Source organism: Balaenoptera physalus (assembly GCF_965194825.1).
Source record: "Balaenoptera physalus genome assembly, chromosome: 11".
Lineage (NCBI taxonomy): Eukaryota > Metazoa > Chordata > Mammalia > Artiodactyla > Balaenopteridae > Balaenoptera > Balaenoptera physalus.
Window position 1 is genome coordinate 20,500,902 of NC_138896.1, and position 19,717 is coordinate 20,520,618.

General features: G+C 39.8%; 1 protein-coding gene across 6 annotated transcripts in view; it reads left to right on the forward strand.

The window, feature by feature from the left end:
- The window catches only part of CARMIL1 (capping protein regulator and myosin 1 linker 1), a 323,524-nt gene that overhangs the window by 129,359 nt on the left and 174,448 nt on the right, over positions 1–19,717 (forward strand). For all 6 annotated transcript variants that reach the window (XM_082413018.1, XM_082413015.1, XM_082413016.1 and 3 more), the window contains one exon: positions 9,621–9,742. In XM_082413018.1, coding sequence (XP_082269144.1) covers positions 9,621–9,742 — 122 coding nt within the window. The remainder of the gene's footprint in view (positions 1–9,620; positions 9,743–19,717) is intronic.

Genomic DNA, 19,717 nt, shown 5'->3' on the forward strand with positions numbered 1-19,717 from the left:
GTTTGTGTTGTTTCCAGTTTTTGCCCGACAAGCAAAGGTGCAATGAACATTTATTTACAAATCTTTGATTGGACATTGGCTTTTATTTCCTGTGGGTAAATATCTAGGAGTGGAGTGGCTGAATTGTATGTATGTAAATGTATGTATGTATATAGTGTAAATATGTATGTAAACTTTTTAAGAAGCAGCTAAATTGTTTTCCGAAGTGGTTGTACCACTTTACGTTGCCACCAACAATGCGTAAGAGTTCCAGTTCCTCCACATCCTCCCAACACTGGTATGGTCAGTGTTTTAGTTTTTAACCATTTTAATAAATTTTTAGTGCTTTCTCGTTTGTAGTTTTAATTTGCATTTCCCTAGTGACTAAAGACATTGAGCATCTTTTTATCTGCTTATCTGCTGTCATATATCTTTTTTGTTCAAGTGTCAGTTCAAATCTTTTGCCATTTAAAAAATTGAGTTATTGTTTTAAGAGTTCTTTATATATTCTGAATACAAACCCTTTATCATATATGTGATTTGTACATATTTTCTCTCAGTCTGTGGCTTCCTTTTTCATTTTCTTTACAGTGCTTTTCAAAGAGTGGAAGTTTTAAATTTTGATGAAGTTCAATTTATCAGTATTTTCTTTTATGGATCATGCTGGTATCATATTGAATAAATCCTTGATTAACCTAAGGTCACAGATGTTCTATGTTCTATGTCTTCTAGGAGCTTTATAGCTCTAAGTTATACATTTAGGTCTGTGATCCATTTTGAGGTAATTTTTGTATGTAAAGCAATATGTGGATCAGTTTGTTTTTTTTTTCCATTATGTATAGTATTTTTACTTGTTCAAGTACCATTTGTTTGAAAGACTGTCATTTCCCCACTGAACTGGCTTTCACTTTTGTTGGAGATCAATTGTTCACATAAATGTTGGTCTCTTTCTGGACTCTGGTCCCTTTAATCCTGTCCCTTTGGTCTATTTGTCTATCCGTATGCTGCTCTCACACTGTCTTGATTACTGTAGCTGTTATAGTTAAGACTTGAAATCAGATTGTGTTAGTCCTCTAACTTTGTTCTTTTTCAAAGTTGTTTTAGTGATTCTAGGTTCTTTGCAATTCCATATGAATTTTAGACTCAGCTCAGTTTCTACAAAAAGGCCTGCTGAGATTTTCATTGGGATTATATTAAATCTATAAATCAGTTTGGGGCGAATTGACATCTTTTTTTAATAACATCTTTATTGGAGTATAATTGCTTTACAAGAATTGACATCTTAAGAAAATGGAGTCCCTTATCCAAGAAAACTATATTCCTCCATGTATTTAGGTCTTTTAAAATTTATCTCAGTAGTATTTTGTTGTAGCTTTCAGTGTACAGGCCTTATATATCTTTAGTCAGATTTATTTCTAAGAATTTCATGGTTTTTTTGATGCTATTATAAATGGTATTGTTTTAAATTTCAATTTCCAATAGTTTCTTGCTGATAGATACAAAAACAATGGATTTTTGCATATTAATCTAGTATCCTGCCACCTCACTATACTCACCTGTTAGTTCCAGCAGCTTATTTTTTTAATAGATTTACATAGATGATTGTGTTGTTTGTGACTAAAGATTGTTTTACTTCTTCCTTTTTCAATATTGATGCCTTTTATTTCTTTTTCTTGCCTTATTGCTGTTGGGAGACATTCCTCACGGGTCTTGCACACTCCTACATGTCTTGCTGAGTATGCCAAGAATTCAGTGCTGTGACTGCTCTTTACCCAGGTTACTTCTCAGGGTTATGTTTGCATTGAGCGGCCTTGTGGGATGATGGGATGTTCCCCTTCTGAACAAAGAGCAGGCTTGCTTACCATTTACTATGAAAATCAGATTACCTAAGCTCAACAGTTCCTTTTCCGTAAGCAACCCACTGTGTGTGCAGGCATCTCTCTGAGCCCTCCGTGTCACCCTGTGGGACTTTTGGGGAAAGGAGGAATCTAAGCAAACATGATGCTAATGCCCTTGCTGTGCCATGAATGATAAAGTCCTTTGTCTCTGACCCAGGAGTCTCTTGTCTCCTGCCAGCATTCATGAAACAGCAACAGACTAACTTACTGGCTTGTAAGTAGGGTAAAAATCAAATCTGAAACCCTGACAATTGCACTGGCTAATACCTCCAGTACAGTGCTGAATAGAGTGGTGAGAACAGATACTCTTGATTTATTTCTATCTTTGAGAGAAAGCATCATTCTTTTTCCATTAAGTGTGATTTTAGCTGTTGGGCATAGGTGCCCTTTATCTGGTTGAGGAAGTTCTCTTTTATTCCTAGTTTGCTGAAAGTTTGTTATTAGGAATTATTGTTGTATATGATTATTGTGTGCTTTTCTTTTCTTTTTTCTTTTGTTAATATGGTAAATTTTATTGATTTTTCAAATATTAAATCAACCTTTCATTCCCGAGATTAACCCCACTTGGTTATGATGTATTATTCCTTTTATATATTGTTGGATTTCATCTGTTAAAATTTCATGAAGGAACTTTGCAACTATGTTAATAAGACTTATTGGCTGTAATTCTCTCTGTCTTTTAAAATGTTTTAATCTGCTTTCTGTATTAGAGCAATCATGGGATCATAGAATGACTTGGGAATTAGTCCCCCCTCCTCAATTTTTTTAGAAAATTCTATGTAGTCTTGGTGTTAATTCTTCTTTAAATGTTTGGTTGAATTTCCAGTGAAGTCATGTGGGCCTGGAGTTCTCTCTTACGGAAGGTGTTTAACTACAAATTCAGTTTCTTTAATAGATATAGATACATTCATATGGTTTTTTCTTGAGTGAGCTTTGGTAGTTTGTGTCTCCCAAGAAATTTATACATTTCATCTCAGTTGTCAGATTTATTGGTATAAAGTTGTTCATAGTATCCACTTGTTATCCTTTAAATATCTGTAGAATATCATTCCTGATATTGATAATTTGGTTCTTCTCTGTTTTCTTTTCCGTATCAGCCTGGCTAGAGGTTTATCAATTCTTTTGATCTTCTCAAAGAACTTGCTTTTCGGTTGCATTAATTTTTCTCTATTGATTTCATTGATTATTTTCTATTGCATTGAGTCTTACTCTGATCTTTTTATTTCCTTCCTTCTACTTACGTTTTTTTGGTTTTTAAAACTCTAAAGAAATGTGTGTGTGTGTGTGTGTAGTTTGTTGATAGCATTCGTAAAAGAAATTGTCAAAATCATCACATTGTGTTGATTGAGATTACATACAAATCCTTGGAACTTTTCCATAGTTCATCTTAGAGCAATGTTTTATCCTATGTTTATCATTCTCCAAGAACTGGAGTTTGGAAGAAAAAATTACAGCACCATATATTTGCCCAAATGGGCAAACATATGCAGGAGTGAGTGATAACTCATGAATGATGACATAACCACGGCCTTCTTGATGGTCTTAATTCAGGAATGTTTATGTTTATGATTTCCGGGTTGGGATGGGAATAGAAGGGCGCTATTGAGATGCCAGTGCCAAGGTTATATTCAGAATATGATTAGACTGTGGTATTAATTATGAGAAAGGATGTTGATATAGCAAGACTAATTTTCCCATGTGGCTGCTGGAACTGCTCTTACCACACTTGTGGTCCTGTGCCTTCAATATATCCAGCATTCAGAGGAACTGGGTGTAAAGCAATCCACCTCAGTCCCATGGAGCTGTTCTGTGGTTGTAAGTACCACAAAAATAGCTCTACAACATGACCTCAGTTTGACTTTGTCCCATGGTACGGACCTTGGAAATGAAATTACTATATAGTGAAATAGTGGTACTACTTCACAGAGGAGCTAGCAATCCAGATACTTGGAATACGAGTCACTTAGTGGTATTCAAAATTTGATGTTTCAAAATTGCCTGTGGTGCTTTTTAAAAATACTGATACCTCAGCTATTGGGTGTAAGACAGGCTACAAGGATGTATTGTGCTACATGGGAAATATAGCCAATATTTTCTAATAACTATAAATGGAGTGTAACCTTTAAAAATTGAATAAAAAAATCAAAAAGATGCTGATACATCCAGCAGCCCCACCCCACCCCACCCCCCTGCCACACACACACACTTTCTCTCTCTCTCTCTCTCACACACACACACACACACACACACACACACACACACACACACTCATGACAGTTAGGCTTCGATATGTCTGGGGTGGGCATTTGATTCTGTTGTGTCCCAAAGGTTGAGAATGAATAATCTGTGTAACCTCAGGACCCTTGATGTCTCTGGTTTTGATTTTTTCTGATGTGAAATCATAAGGATGATGGTGTCTGCCCGTGGCACTTGCAGTCTAGCTTTGATTAGAACATTTTTTCTAATGTTCTCTGGGGTTTATTAACTTCTCTGTCATTGCTATTTTTATCATTATTTAATTACGTTTGTAAATTCCAATAAAATGCCAGGGGGTATACACATTTCATGGTATATGAGTGAGAGTGAGTGAATGTGTTATTGAGTTTGTGAAGTGTGATTTTACTATTGCTCTTTTCCTCTTGTGAAAATGGGGGAGACCTTCATCTTACTTTACAAGTCTCCTTACCATCACACTTTCTGGTGTTCAAGTTCTCTTGCTGTCACAGTCAATAAATAGAGACCAACAGTTGTATAGTTTTATAGTTACAGAATTTTTGGACCTTTTTTTGTACAACTGAAGTACCTGCTAAAATTTTTTTAAAAAATTATAAGTTAATTATTTGCTACGTCATAGAATGATTTTGGTAAACCACCCCCTGGCTGTTTTTGTTAGAAGAAAGAAAAACACTTTACAGATCTGTTGGCTGGGGGTTAGTAAAAAGTGCTTTTCTTGGACTTCCCCGGTGGCGCAGTTGTTAAGAATCCGCCTGCCAATGCAGGGGATAGTGGTTTGATCCCTGGTCTGGGAAGATCCCACATCCCATGGAGCAGCTAAGCCCGTGCGCCACAACTACCGAGCCTGCGCTCTAGAGCCCGTGAGCCACAACTACTGAGCCCACGCACCTCAACTACTGAAGCCCCCGTGCTCTAGGGCCCACATGCTGCAACTACTGAGACTGCGTGCTGCAGCTACTGAAGCCCGCGGGCCTAGAGCCCATGCTCTGCAACAAGAGAAGCCACTGCAATTAGAAGCCCACGCACCGCAACAAAGAGTAGGCCCCGCTTGCCATAACTAGAGAAAGCCGGTGCGCAGCAGCGAAGACCCAATGCAGCCAAAAAAAAAAAAGATAAAATGCTTTTCTTAAAGGTTAGTCAGGTGGTTCTACCTTAAAACAAGAGGCAGAGTGGGTTTGGAAACTTGAGTCTTAAATAGGATACTAGGGCTTATATCGCTATTATTTTAAATGTGTATTGGTGGTCATGAATTATGTTCTGCTAGGTGTCTAAGCAAAAATTGTTTCAAACATTCTATTTTTCCCCAGCTGAAATAGGAGGGAAAGAGATATTTGAGAGGGAGTTCTTTTTCCTGATGAAATGATTTACTGTGTTAGTCTCACCTCTATCACTTTGTTGTAATTCTTTACATTATGCAAAGGTGGTGACACATTATGCAAAGGTGGTGACATATTATGCAGGGCTGGATGAATGCTTTTATGTGAAGTTGAATTTAAAGGCCTCATTTCTTCCCACCTGCCACCTTTTCTTCTTCTCTGTCATTCTATTCAATCCTGTGCAATTAAGGATGATTAGGTGTTAAGATTAAGTGGAATTAGAATAAGCTAATTACTAATTACTCGTACCCAAACTGTGAACTGAATAGATGCACTAGATGTGAAGAAAGAAGAAGTACCTTATAGTGAAAAATATAATTACCAGTGGTGGGAAGGTAGGGGGTGGGGTGTGGAACATAGATAAGGTGGCTGCATCCCAAAGTATCTGGCTTGTTAAAACATACATTCGCCCAGATAGGTGCATATAAAATATCTGAGCCTAATTGCATAAAGCAGTTTTAGTCTTACTTAAGACACATCACTGAAGTTGTCATATCAGTAAATACCTCCAAGTACAATAATACTTGCTGCCTTTTTGGGGGGAAATATCTCTTGGACCAGCTTCTACAAGACCGGGGCAATCTTTGTCTAGAGAATTTCAAAGGCAGTGCCATTAATTCCTTGAGGAATGAATGTGCTGAGAATTAGGATTAAAAAATGTTTTTTATATAGGGAGCCAACTAACTGGTACAAAGGTGGTATGTATTAAATACCTGTTAACAGATGCCTCTAGGGGTACTTACGAGGAAGTAACATTTTAAGGACTCAAATCACTGAAGTCTTTTTCTTTGATCTCATCATTTTGACAAATAAATTGGATTGCTTTTTCTTTTAACATAAACACTTTGAAAGACAGATTATTTTTTTAAAATTCAGCTAATCGTAGGACAACCTAAAGCAAATCTAAAAGCTTCTTTGTCAATCCAGTTGGCTAGTCGCACATTAAGGGTAGTGTTTCCCCATCATATTTTTGTACAAATTAAGTAACAACAGGAGGTAAATGTATAAGGATATTTTGATGCAGTGATCATCAAAAGGATTGAATTATACATGAATATTTTTGAGATCCAAGATAATAAATAGCATTTTTTTTTAAAAGAGTGATTGAAGTCAGTTGTTTTTATTTGGAACGTGTTTATAATCAACCTGTCTTCCCTTTTGTGACCTGCCCTTTTTATCAGGTTGTTTTATACTTATTTGTAGGACTAGCTATATGACCTCAGTTCAGCATTTTTGGACATCTCCAGCAGTTAATTATAGGAATGAGTCTCTGCCTAGCATGAACTTTATTACTTTGTTCCCTTTGTATAATCCTTTCCAAGTATCCTGTCTTCTTAGAAAAGTTGAAGCTTTTATAAGCACTTGATTTTTCTTTTGTTATCAGGCAAAAGGTTTTACCATTTTATTTAAATATCTCATGATGTGTGTTGTTTTTAAAACACATTTTACAAAAAAGTGACTATTGGGGTATCCTCCGGTGCTCACTGAAGGAGGTATTCTTTTTTTTTTTTTTAAATTTTATTTATTTATTTATTTATTTATGGCTGTGTTGGGTCTTCGTTTCTGTGCGAGGGCTTTCTCTAGTTGTGGCAAGTGGGGGCCACTCTTCATCGCGGTGCGTGGGCCTCTCACTATGGCGGCCTCTCTTGTTGTGGAGCACAGGCTCCAGACGCGCAGGCTCAGCAATTGTGGCTCACGGGCCTAGTCACTCTGCGGCATGTGGGATCTTCCCGGACCAGGGCTCGAACCCATGTCCCCTGCATTGGCAGGCAGATTCTCAACCACTGCGCCACCAGGGAAGCCCGAGGTATTCTTACTTACACTAGATGCTAGGGATATGACAGACTTTGTTAGGCAAGAAGAAATCTTGGTAAAAGGAGAACTCACCTGCAAATGTGGCTATTCAGTTTCCATCACTGGGGTGGGGGGGGCGGGGTGGTCTGTTTGAATCTGCAGTTTGGCCCTTAGAAACTTGCTTCAGTTTCTGGACGTTTCTGACAAACTAACCACCCTCTACCCAAACAGTTCTTTGAGTCTTAAGGTTAAGAGCATTATTTTAAGGAAGTGCTTCTTAAAAAGTTGGTATTGTATTAGTATATATCAGCGTGAGTACAGAAGTTCCCCCTTATCCGCAGTTTCACTTTCTGTGGTTTCAGTTACCTGTGGTCAACTATGGTAGGAAAATGGAAAAATCCAGAAATAAACAATTCACAAATCTTAAATTTCATGCTGTTCTGAGTAGCGTGATGAAATCTTATGCTGTCCTGCCCCTTCCCACCCAGGACTTGAATCATCTCTTCATCCAGCGTTTCCCACCCGTTAGTCATTTAGTAGCCAGCTAGGTTATCAGATCTACTGTTGTGGTATTGCAGTGCTTGTGTTCAAGTAACCCTTATTTTACTTAATGATGGCCCCAAAGCACAAGAGTCATGACATTGGCAATTTGGAAGTGGCAAAGAGAAGTCATAAGGTGCTCCCTTTAAGAGAAAAGGTGAAAGTTCTTGACTTAATAAGGAAAGAAAAAAATTTGTATGCTGAGGATGCTAAGATCTAAGGGAAGAACGAATCTTCTATCTGTGAAATTGTGAAGCAGGAAAAAGAAATTTGTGTGAGTTTTGCTCTTGCACCTCAAATTGCCGAAGTTATGACCACAGAGTGTGATAACTGCTTAATTAAGATGAAAAAGGTATTAAAGGAAATCATCAACAAAGTGAAAAGACAGCCTACTGAATGGGAGAAAATATTTGCAAATGATATGACCGATAAGGAGTTAATATCCAACATATATAAACAGCTCACACAACTCAACATCAAAAAAACAAACAACCTGATTAAAAACTGGGCATAAGACGTGAATAGACATTTTTCCAAAGAGGAAATGCAGATGGCAAAAAGGCACATGAAAAGATGCAAAACATCGTTAATCATCAGGGAAATGCAAATCAAAACAACGAGATACACCTCATACCTGACAGAATGGCTGTCATCAAAAAGAACACAAATAACAAATACTGGCAAGGATGTGGAGAAAAGAGAGAACCCGTGTACATGATTGGTGGGAATGTAAATTGGTGCAGCCCCTGTAGAAAACAGTATGGAGGTTTCTCAAAAAAACTAAAAATATAACTACCTTATGATCCAGCAGTTTCAGTCCTGGGTATATATCCTAAAAACCCAAAAACACTAATTGGAAAAGACACATGTACCCCAGTGTTCATAGCAGCACTATTTACATAGCCAAGATATGGAAGCAACCTAAGTATTCACCAACAGATGAATGGATAAAGAAGATGTGGTATGTGTACACACACACACACACACACACACACACACACACACAGAGGAATACTACTCAGCCATAAAAAAGAATGAAATTTTGCCTTTTGCAGCAGCATGGTTGGACTTGGAGGGCATCATGCTAAGTGAAATAAATCAGACAGAGAAAGACAAATACTGTGTGATATCACTTATATGTGCAATCTGAAAAATACAACAAACTAGCAAATATAACAAAAAAGAAACAGACTCACAGATATAGAGAACAAACTAGTGGTTACCAGTGGGGAGGGGGAAGGCGAAGGGGCAATATATGAGTGGGGGATTAAGAGGTACAGCTATTAGGTAGAAAATAAGCTACAAGAATATATTGTACAACACAGGAAGGAATATAGCCAATATTTTATAATAATTATAAATGGAGTGTAAACTTTAAAAATTGTGAATCACTACCTTGTCTACCTGTTACTTATATAATATGTACATCAATACTTGAATTAAAAACAATGGAAAAGGCATTAAATTTATACAGTAAGGTGTTTTGAGAGAGACCACATTCACATAAATTTTATTATAGTGTATTGTTATAATTGTTCTATTTTATTATTAGTTAATTGTTGTTAATCTCTTAGTGTGCCTAATTTATAAATTAAACTCTATCACAGGCATGTATGTATAGGAAAAAACAGCATATATAGGGTTCGGTACTATCCGAGGTTTCAGGCTTCCATTGGGGGTCTTAGAATGTTTCCCCACGGCTAAGGGGGGACTGCTGTATATAGTTTACATTATTTAAAATAAAAAAATGGAAGGAATTGGACTCATTATTAAGCAGTGTCCAACCTGGTTGTTGCAGATGGTTGTGGAAACTGAGAAGTGCAGCATCTCCCTGAAGATGGCATCACCTGAGGACGTGACCGAGGTGCTGGCGCACATCGGCACCAGCCTGCGGAAGATCTTCCCTGGCTTCTCCCCGGTGTGAGTTCTCCCGCGGTAGGGTGAGGAGAGCAGAGACCTGGTCTCCCGCAAAATGAAAACAGCCTTCCTCTTGCCCCTTCACTTGGTTCCTCTCTCATACTTTCTTCTTCTCTTAAACATTACATGTTACAACCCTCGCTCAAACCTTTGTGTTTATGTCTGAGATTTTCTATATGCCTGCTCTTTAGAGAGCTGGAGTGATGAAGGGATTTGGCAATCCTTTAACCTCTACTCCTAAGACTAAAACAGAAGCCTTTTTAATGTAACCTGAGATTTACCCTAGTGTGAATTTTACTCACAGCTATTAGCAGCATGCCAGGAGCTGCATGCTTTGAAAGGAAGGCAGTGAGTATTAATGACGAGTGAGAGTGCCTCATTTTTCCTTATTTTTTTCTGTTCAGTAAGAGGAAACTTAAAAAGCCAAAACTGAACATCAAAATTAGCCTCTTTCATTTTCCTCTCACTTTTCTGGAATACACATTAAGGATATGAGTACATTTTGTCTGTACATGCCCTCATATTTTTTTGTCAAGCATTTTAAACCAGGATTCTGTGCTTGGGTAACAGAGTTTGAACATAGGGAATGTGTAGCTTGTTGGAAAGGGGGAGTTAAATTGGCCGAGGTGGAAAGGCAGAGATATCCTTATGTCAGAAAGCTCCCTAAAATAATAGCGCATATTCAGAATACCTTCCTGATGGAAGGAGATGATACACAGATCGCAGGAAATCCCTGCCGAGGAGGCCATGAAACCTCACATAGAGCACAGACATGGGTAGCTGTGTGCCTTGGTTGGTGGGGGCAGGAGGGGAATTTGGGGGACTGTCGTCTTTTATGGAACGTGTCCCTCCACTGCTGCTGCCTGTAAATTAGGAGGCAAAGCAGCAGGAAAACCCGGCCTTCGTGTCTTTCAAACCTTTTTGATGAGCGGAAAGTGGCTCCTGGGGGATGGGAGCTTCCCTTCAGGCTCTTCGGCTTCAGGAGACCTGCTTGGTCCTTCTCACAGCTCTTCCCTGGTCCCTTCCCTCCCTTCACACACCACAGTGGAGGCGCTGGCCTCGTGCTTTCTGGCTGTTCAGAAAGGGCTTCCTCCTTCCTGAAGCTTAAGTCACCTTGTGCTGCTCTGAATATCCAGGTAGCTGGTTGCCTAGGGAGCTAAGTGGTCCCAGCCCCGTCCCAGTGGAGTGGAGGGGGGAGCCGGGGCGCCATCTCCGGGTCTGAGGTGTCTGAAAGGCCACCTGTCTCTGGTCTCGTGTGTGTGGAGGGGACGCGAGGGCCGGGACAGGTTGGTGGGATGAGGTGAGGCGTGGCAGTGGGGAAATATCCAGAAGCAAAACAGTCTCAGGAATGCTTTCCACGTCATCCTTAGAGCCGCTAGAGAACTGTCCGGGGTAATCATGAGTTAGCAGTAATTATACAACCCGTTTTCCTGAAACTGCATTTGAGTAATGTGACTTTGGACACGAGGTTCCTCTTCCAGTGTCCTTCCTTTCATTCCAAATCAACACCGATGGAATAAGAAAATTATTAAGTACAGCCTTATTCAGCAAGGGCTTATAAGACCCTCAGAGTGATAGTTAGAATCTCTATTTTCTTTAAAAGGCAACTTTGTTTAATACTCTAGGAATTTGTCGGGGTCAGGGGGGAAATTATCGGTTTTATTTTTGGTTTGGTTTCTCCCATTTTTTTTTCCTGGAGAAAGTTGTGTACGAAAAGTGTTTTTCTCTTTTATCTTCCATTTAACTTCTTGTTAAAATGTTTAGGCAGCAAATATTAAACCACAAGTCTTAAATAAGTAGCTCCATTTCTAGAGAGGCAGTTACCTCTAGAGAGGTTTCTAAATTCATGACCCTCCACCTCACCCTGATCTTCATTTCTGTCCCCCAGCTGCTTATCAGACATCCCCACAAGGATGTCCCCACGCACCTCACACTTAGTATGTCCCAAACGGAACTTCTTACTGTTTCCCCTAAAACCTCCCTGTATTGGATATTCTATCTCAGTGAGTGGCTTCTTCATTTACATAGTCTCCCAAGTGAAAAGCTGAGTTGCTTTGATTTCTTGTTCCTTACTTGCCCATCTGATTAGTTGCCAAGCTCTTTTGCTTCTGTCTTAATAGCTCTTTGGTCCTTTGTCTTTCTTCTCACTTGCCCAGTGCAGCATCTTTCTAGCTAGTTTCTCTGTCTCTAGTTCTTGCCCTTCCAACTGATCTTCCGTACTGTCGCCAGAATTATCTTTCCATAATTCACATAGTCTCTATTCCTTGCCTAAGCTCTTTAATGGCTATCCTTCCTGATGAAATCCAAATGCGTAGCCTAGCATAGAAAACCACTGCCCTCTTGCCCCATAGTCCAGCCTGTTGTTGAACACATCAGCCTCTTTTATATTTTCATGCCTTTTATATAGACTCCTAATCCTGACAGACTCCCACTCCAAAAGACTAACCCAAATATGTGAAGAGTTTCTCATCAGTCAAGAGTTTATTTATGTTTCCATAGAACTTTGTGATTACTGCCTATACTACCACATATCACATCGTGTTATAATTGTTTGTTTATACATTTATACATTCATTGAGTATTTATTGACTTTCTACTATACGCTAGGCAGAGTGCTAAGTGTTGGGGCCCAACAGTGAATATGGTCCCTGACCACATGGAACTTACATTGGGAAGTTGCATTACTTACACTGGGAAAGAAACCCCCAAAAAAGAAAAATGAGAAATTGTGTAAGATCAGGCTGGAAACATAGGCTCTAGTCAGTTTTTATAGAGACTCTTGGTAAAGAGTTTGGAATTTAGTAGCATTCCACTAGGAAGTCACTGGAAGACTGTTAGTAAGGAAAGACATGGTACCTTATATATTTTATGGAAATTATTTTTGCTTCTAGATAGAGTGGGTTGCGAAGGGGAAAGAGTAGAAGTAGAAAGCTAATTTGGAAATTATCAAAGCTAAGCTAATTTGAAAGCTAATAGCTAAAGGTAATGCTATTAGAGATAAAGATGAGAGCGACAGTAGATTTATTAAGGTTTATTTTGGATATAAGACATGATGATGGATTAGGTAGGTAGGTGACAGCAGTGAGGAAAGGGAAGAACCAAGGATGGCTCTTAGGTTTCTGGTTTAACAACTTAGTGACTGACACTACTTTTCAGTGAGGTGAAGAGGGCCTAGAGTAGGGTGGGGCAAGTTTTTTTGAGGGAAAAATTACCAACCATTTTGTTGTACGCATGCAAAATGTGAAATCTGGGGCATCTAGGTGGGGAAATCAGATAGGCAGTTAGATATGCTTGGAGGAGAGGTCCAAGTCTGGAGATGTTGCAAACGTGAGAGTCATCAGTGTAAAGAGGGTCTTGAATTCATGACTGTTGATAAGATCACCTGGAGAGAGATGTGGACCTAGAAGAGAAAATGTCTCAACGTTTAGAGGTCAAACAAAAGAGGAAGAACCACAAAGGGAGCTGGGTTACTCTAGTAGAAAACCAGATTTTTTGGTGGATTCCAGTGGGAAAGCAGAGCCTGGGAGAATTTTCTGGAGGAAGGAGTGGGTGATTGCAGAATGCCACTGGGCATTGAATAAGCCAAGGGCAGAGAGGTGTCCAGTGGGCTGGCACCATGAAGGGCACAGACGACCTTGACCAGAGCAGTTCACGTGTTCTGATGGGGAGAGGCAGACTGCCGTGGCTGTAGGATGAACTCAGACATGAGAATGTGGATGTGGTATGTGTAGAAAACTAAGTAGAGAAGTTTAGCTATGACAGGTATGAGGAATTGCAGGGAACTTCTGTTTGGTACTCAGAATGGGAGATATTAAAGTATATGACTGTAACAAGGGGAATGATCAAGTAGAAAGAGATTGTTGCTGGAGACATTGGTAATAAACCAGCAATATCCTTGAGAAGGTAAGAGGGGTACAGATCACAAGACACACCTGACCTTCCTTCTAGCCTGGGCGCTGCTTGAGCAAAGGCCAAATTTTTTTTCTTAATCTTAAGCCCCTAGCCCTTGGCACATAGTAGATAGTCACCGAGGTTTTGGATGAGCACATACATTTCGTGCTTCCTCTGTGCCTAGTACATTGTTGGGAGAGGTGCCCTGGGAGTGAATAGAACTTACAAGATGGTAGCTCTGCCCTCAAACCATGGACTCTTGAACTGAAAGTGATTGGGTGTAAGTGGGCGGTGAGTGAGTGGAGGCTGGCTATGCAGAGGAGATCTACCTGGAAAGGATGGAGAGAATTTATAGGAAAGGGTAGGGAAAGGAGAGGCGGTTCAAATGAATATACCAACGTGGAAGACGGTGTAGATTATAATTTAGAAAATGACTGGGCAGAGAATTTAAATAAACATACTTGACTTCCATTTCTCTTTCTTACCCAACATGCACAGTTAGCTTGTCAAAATAAACTCTTAATATTTTGTGACTTGCATGTTCTGCCTTTACTCGTGAAGTTCCTTAGATTGTATTACATGAGGTTGGCCGGGGAAACGTATAATTCTATTGGTGTTGGTTATTGTGACTAGAGAGAGTGGAAGGAGGAGGTAATCATACCCTTTCTTCTATGTTCCTAGTAGTCAACGCTGTCAGGAAGGGAAATAGATCCTTTACGTAAATAATACAGAACACGCAAAAGAAAATAGGTCCCCGGTAATGTCATGCGACCTACTCATAGTAAGTTGGAGAATATGATACTGTATTTGGAATTCTCAAGCCTTGTTTGAGTCATTTGTCCCATCAAATGTATTACCTGAGCCCATCGTGGGGCCCTTGGGTCCTTAGCCCTCACCTCCTTCCTTACTCAGGTAGAGCCTGATCATCGGGGAAAAGTCTGATGAGCAGATACCAGAAACTGGGTGAATCAGGAGGACAAACACAGCCAGGGCCTCAGTTAACATAATACGTTCTTGAATAACCTAAGGTTGGCTGTATATATTATAAATGAAATGATAACCTGCCAGGACCTGAATTTCTGGTTTTAAATATAATTTTGAAATAACATCCATGATCAAAATCAAATATATAAAAATAGTATATATATCTATAAAATATAACCAATCCCCTTGACTATAGTCAAGAGAATGCTGGTAGGAAAAAAAAATGAAGAATTTTAATTAAAATTAAGTTTTTACGCCTAGAATCGTCACCTCCCTGCTACATGTATGTGTTAGGATGTTTCTGTCTCCCTCTCTTCCCTCACAGAGTGCCATTTCCCTGCCCCCACCCCCCCCATTAAATAAGGAAAGTTTATTTTAAAATATAGAGAAAATGTAAAGATTCAAGAAGAAAATTTAAATTAAAAAATCAAATCACCATTAGCATTGTTTTGTCAACGTTCTCATCTTTGCTGTGTGATAGTCACTATCACTGGAGGCCTCATCTCTAAGGCAGTGATATTGGGAGGAAACTAGGGAAATATTTGTAGCCTAAGTGTTGTTTAATCCGTTTCACAGAGATGTCTGTAATGGCAGTTCCCTTCAGGAAGCTGTTTTGTGTTATGGCCTTTAGCTTTTCTAATACCAAGAACCCTGGCTGTTTTCCAAAACGAAGCTAGGTTTTTTTTTTTAATATTAAATTAAGTCATTAGGGCGAGTTAGAACTAATTTAGAAAATGCTTACTAGAGAACGTAGATGAGTGAAATGTTTCCTGCCATCTAAGAGTTTATTGTCTAAAGGTAGTGTAAGAAAGTTCCACAAACAATATCATGAAGAGAGTGAAACATCCTCAGATTTCAGAGAAGGGAAAGTTCCATGTAACTTGGGATGTCAAGAAAATAATGTTTGATTTGTGTCTGTTTTCCTCTTTGTTTTGAGAGGTGGGCTTTTGTTGGGGGTGAGCTCCAGGGAAAGTTCTGTGGGGGAAATGGCAGAGGTTGGAGGCTGGAGGCAGAGGCGAGGGCAGGTGCAGCTGTAACTTAACTTGCCTTAGGAGGACAGCAGCCAGCCTAAAGCAGTTAGAATTGGGAGCCTGCAGATATCACTGTGAGACAAAGGTAAGGCACACCTGGAGAGGGCCTGAATAAAAGCCTCTGGGATAGGCAGTAGGGAGCTGGTGAAGGCTTTTGAACTTTAGAATGAAATGACAGTTACACTTAAGGGAGAGTCAGTCTTGTAGCACTGATTTATGAACCTGGGGGAAGAGAGCCTCGAGGTGGAACTGGAAGGTGTCAGATTGTCTGGTTACCTTAGGGGGCGAGACTCTTGGCAAATTAATGCACTTCTCAATGCCTCAGTGTCCTCCTCTGTAAAATGGGAATAATGATACTCATGCAGTTTTGTGAGGATTAAATTAACTAGTGCTGACTGCTTAACAAGTGCTCCACAAGTCTTAGCTGTGTAGCCCGTTGCTGTTCTTACCCAGAGGCCCTGGAATGAAAGCTTCCACTGTTGGAAAGGAAATGGGTGACATCCGTAGGGAATTTCTTTGATGTTTATGATTTTTTTTTATTATTATATGTTTCTATGTAAGTTGGTTGCATTTCTCTACTTTGATTCTTGTTAAATGTGGCTCATAACACCGTTTTAGGTGACAGAACAGTAACCTTCTAACATGATTTTCTTCTAGGCTTTCATCATATTGGATTATTCTTTCACGTATGTGACAATTTGAAAGTTGGCTGGGTATTAGTGTCAGTATGTTAGGACAATGCGTCTTTACTACCATGATAAAAATGGAATTGCAAATCCCTTTTCAAGTTGAAAGCCGGTTAAGTATGAAAAGGTGAGGTTATTATAAGTGAAGAGAAGCGGCAAAATAGAAGTTTATGGTTAAACAACAGAAAGGTGCTTTACAGGCTGCGGCAGTTTCTATACTTTTCTAAAGCAGTAGGTAGCATTGTGTGGTATGGTTTACGTCAATAAAACATGTCCTCTTCTGGAGACAACTGCCATATGGTATAGGATCAGCACTGGAATTGAATTTTTGATAAACCAGTTAATTTACTTGGATTAAAATAATTTGCAGATTTTTTTTCCGTGTCAACGATTTAAGCATGAGATTTGCATAGAGAGCGGGCATGCTTGTCACCAAGTTCACTGTTCTTACCACATAGAACTATTTTCTGAGTCTTGTGTAAATTAAATGCACATAATGTAAATGTAGTTGGTTCAGCTGTATAGTGCCGCCTGTTAGTGAGTGACAGGATGTACACATCTGTTTGCTAGGATTTTGGTTTACCTCTTAGGGCGCTTATTCCGACAACAACTCCTTTGTGTCTGACACACACGCGCGCTTTCTGTGTGTGTATGTGTGAGCGGGTGCCCTGTGGTGCATACACAGATGGCTCTTTGCTGTTATTTAGCTACAGGCAGAACTCATGTGGGGTAGATTTTTCTTTTCCTTGTTGTCTCTGTCTAGTGTTAGAATATGTAAGAAACAGTTGCCGCCTTCTGGAAGTTTAGTTCTTATGACTTTACCTCTTAGGTAAATAAATGCACTTGTTTCATGATACTCCTTTAGTTCCTGATACCTGATTTTTTTTCCTTCCTGAAAAAAGAAAGATGAAAACTGTTACAGAAGGGGCGCTACTTGGAAAAGCTCAGACTGATACTTTTGAAGGGTGGTTTGAAGTTTAGGGAAAATGCCAGATGTAGCCTCCTCACAGCAGGGCCCTGTTCACATGGATGTCTACACTAGCCGCTTCCCTCACTCTCCAGATCATTTCCTCCTACTTCTGAGTGTGACTGTCCAGTGCTGTTTTTGGAGTAAAATTAGGCTCTGGTTTCTGAACCTGCCATAAGGATTAGTTTATTTCTCCCTATAATCCGAGATAACCACCTTCCTATTCTTAATCCTACCAGCTTCCTGCCTTACTTTCTGTCAGTTTTGGACTAGCTCAACTTCATCCTGTGTGTTATTGAAACAACATGCCCTACACTTCAGCTGAAATAAAGCAAGAATTTTAGAAGAGAAATGTGATCTCAGATGAAGTCAGACATAAATCCAGCTTGGTGTGTCCAAGGTTTACTTAATTCATCTGTGGAAATGCATCTGCTTCCAACCACTCTGCTCCTTCTTTACATAATATCCGGCTTCGCTGTCTTGTAGCCAGAAAATAGTGCCACTGCAATACCAGAATGATGGTATTGAACCGCGATGAACCATGCCGATTTGCCAGATTCTGTAATATCACTTTCATTATGAACATCTTCTTTAACCCACAGTTGTCCCCAAATTAAGAACTTTTAGAATAATGAGAGTTAATCATATGTGTGTTCAGGTAAAATAGAGAAAAATCATGCTGCATTTGTAGATGTCATGCATTTACACAAGAATTTGAAGGGATCACTGATATTTGACATCAATTGGTAATACCTGCTTATGCTTCAGTCAAAAAAATTATAAAGAAGTAGGAGTATTTTTCAATGCTAGCAGAATGCTTGTATGTATTTAAATGCTTGGGTATGTATTTGAAGTTTTTTCTAGGAGTAGAACAGGCCAACCAGGCAACTTGTCAGGCTCTAGCACATTTTATCTGGAATATTCATCCAATCAGAAAGTGGAAATAATTGGGACCATTCTCTTCTAATACTCTACAAGGTGATTGAAATTCATAAGGATGAGCATTATACACACAGCCAAAGTGCTTTAAATCATTAAAGAAAGATTAAAATGATGTTCAGTATGACTTAGTATGTTTATTTCACCACTTTGCACCCCGGGCCTGTCAGGGTCCTGGGTGATTTCAACCTGCCAGCAGCCTTCCTCACAGCCCCTGACCTCTTCCCCTCCACCCCGCTTTACGCTTGATGGCCACACCCTAGACCTTGTCATCTCCTGGAACGGCTTCTCCTGGGGTGAAATCATCATTTAGTCATCTCTCTCGGACCACAGCCTCTAGTCTTTCACTTTGTCTCCCTTGGCGGTACCCGTACTTGGACTTCTGGGGGGGCCTCCAGGCCACGGATCCCTTGGCTTTCCCCTTCTTTCCATCTCCTTCCTGCCTTCCCTTCCTCTCCTGACCGCCAAGCCCCGTGGTGTCCATCACTTCAGTGGGGCTCTGTCAGTATCCTCCACTCCTTCTGTCCCCACTGCTTTTCTGGCTCGCCTGCCTGGAAAGCCTGCATCCCTGCAGCAAGCCAACTGCCCTTTCTCCACACACATTTGGGCTGCTGGGAGCTGCAGGAGAAGATCACACAGCTGTTCAGCTTGGTGTCACCAACAATTCATGACCTTCACTCTCACTGGGCTCTTAACGTCCCCGGGAAGTTCTTTTTAATTTCTCAAGCTATTTTATCTCTTTATTTCCCAAGTTTGCCGCAGGCTTATCCCCCACCCCTGTAGATGTTTGTTTACAGTGCTATCTGATCATCTCATACTCCCTGTGTAGCCTTTCTGTGGCTCCTCGTTGCCCTGAGAATAAAATCCCAACCCCTTCCTTTGACCTCTGAGGCTCACTGTGACCTGGTTCCCACTTAGCTCCTAGATTCCTCTGTCATCCCCTCCCTACTACACGTTATTTGCTAACTGATTTGAACTGTGTTCAGTCTCTGGAAAGCACAGGCTCCCTAGGAGGTGTAGTCCAGGGGAAGAGAGAGTAAAAGGGACAGCTCTTCCAATATGAAATGCCCAGTTTCTTGATGGACATTTGTACTGTTTGTACTATGGAAGGACAGAAGAGGAGATTTGTACTTTAATTCCTTGAAAATTAGTAATTTATATTTAGTGTACACATAATCTAATAAATTATTATTAGATAAATTAGATAATTTATTAAGTGCAACACACCATTTTCTAACTATTCTAATAAAATCTAATGTTGTGAAAGAACTAAACACGGAGAATATTTATATTGTTAGATACCTTTAGCTACAAATGGGTGTTAAATAAAGGGCTTTATTATTAAGTTCCTATAGCTCTCCAGCTCCTGGTACTCAAAAAATGAAATTATATTTACCAAAATTGAAGTGATACCCATCTTTTTTTTTTTTTTGGCTGCGTCGGGTCTTAGTTGCGGCACACGGGATCTTCGTTGAGGCAT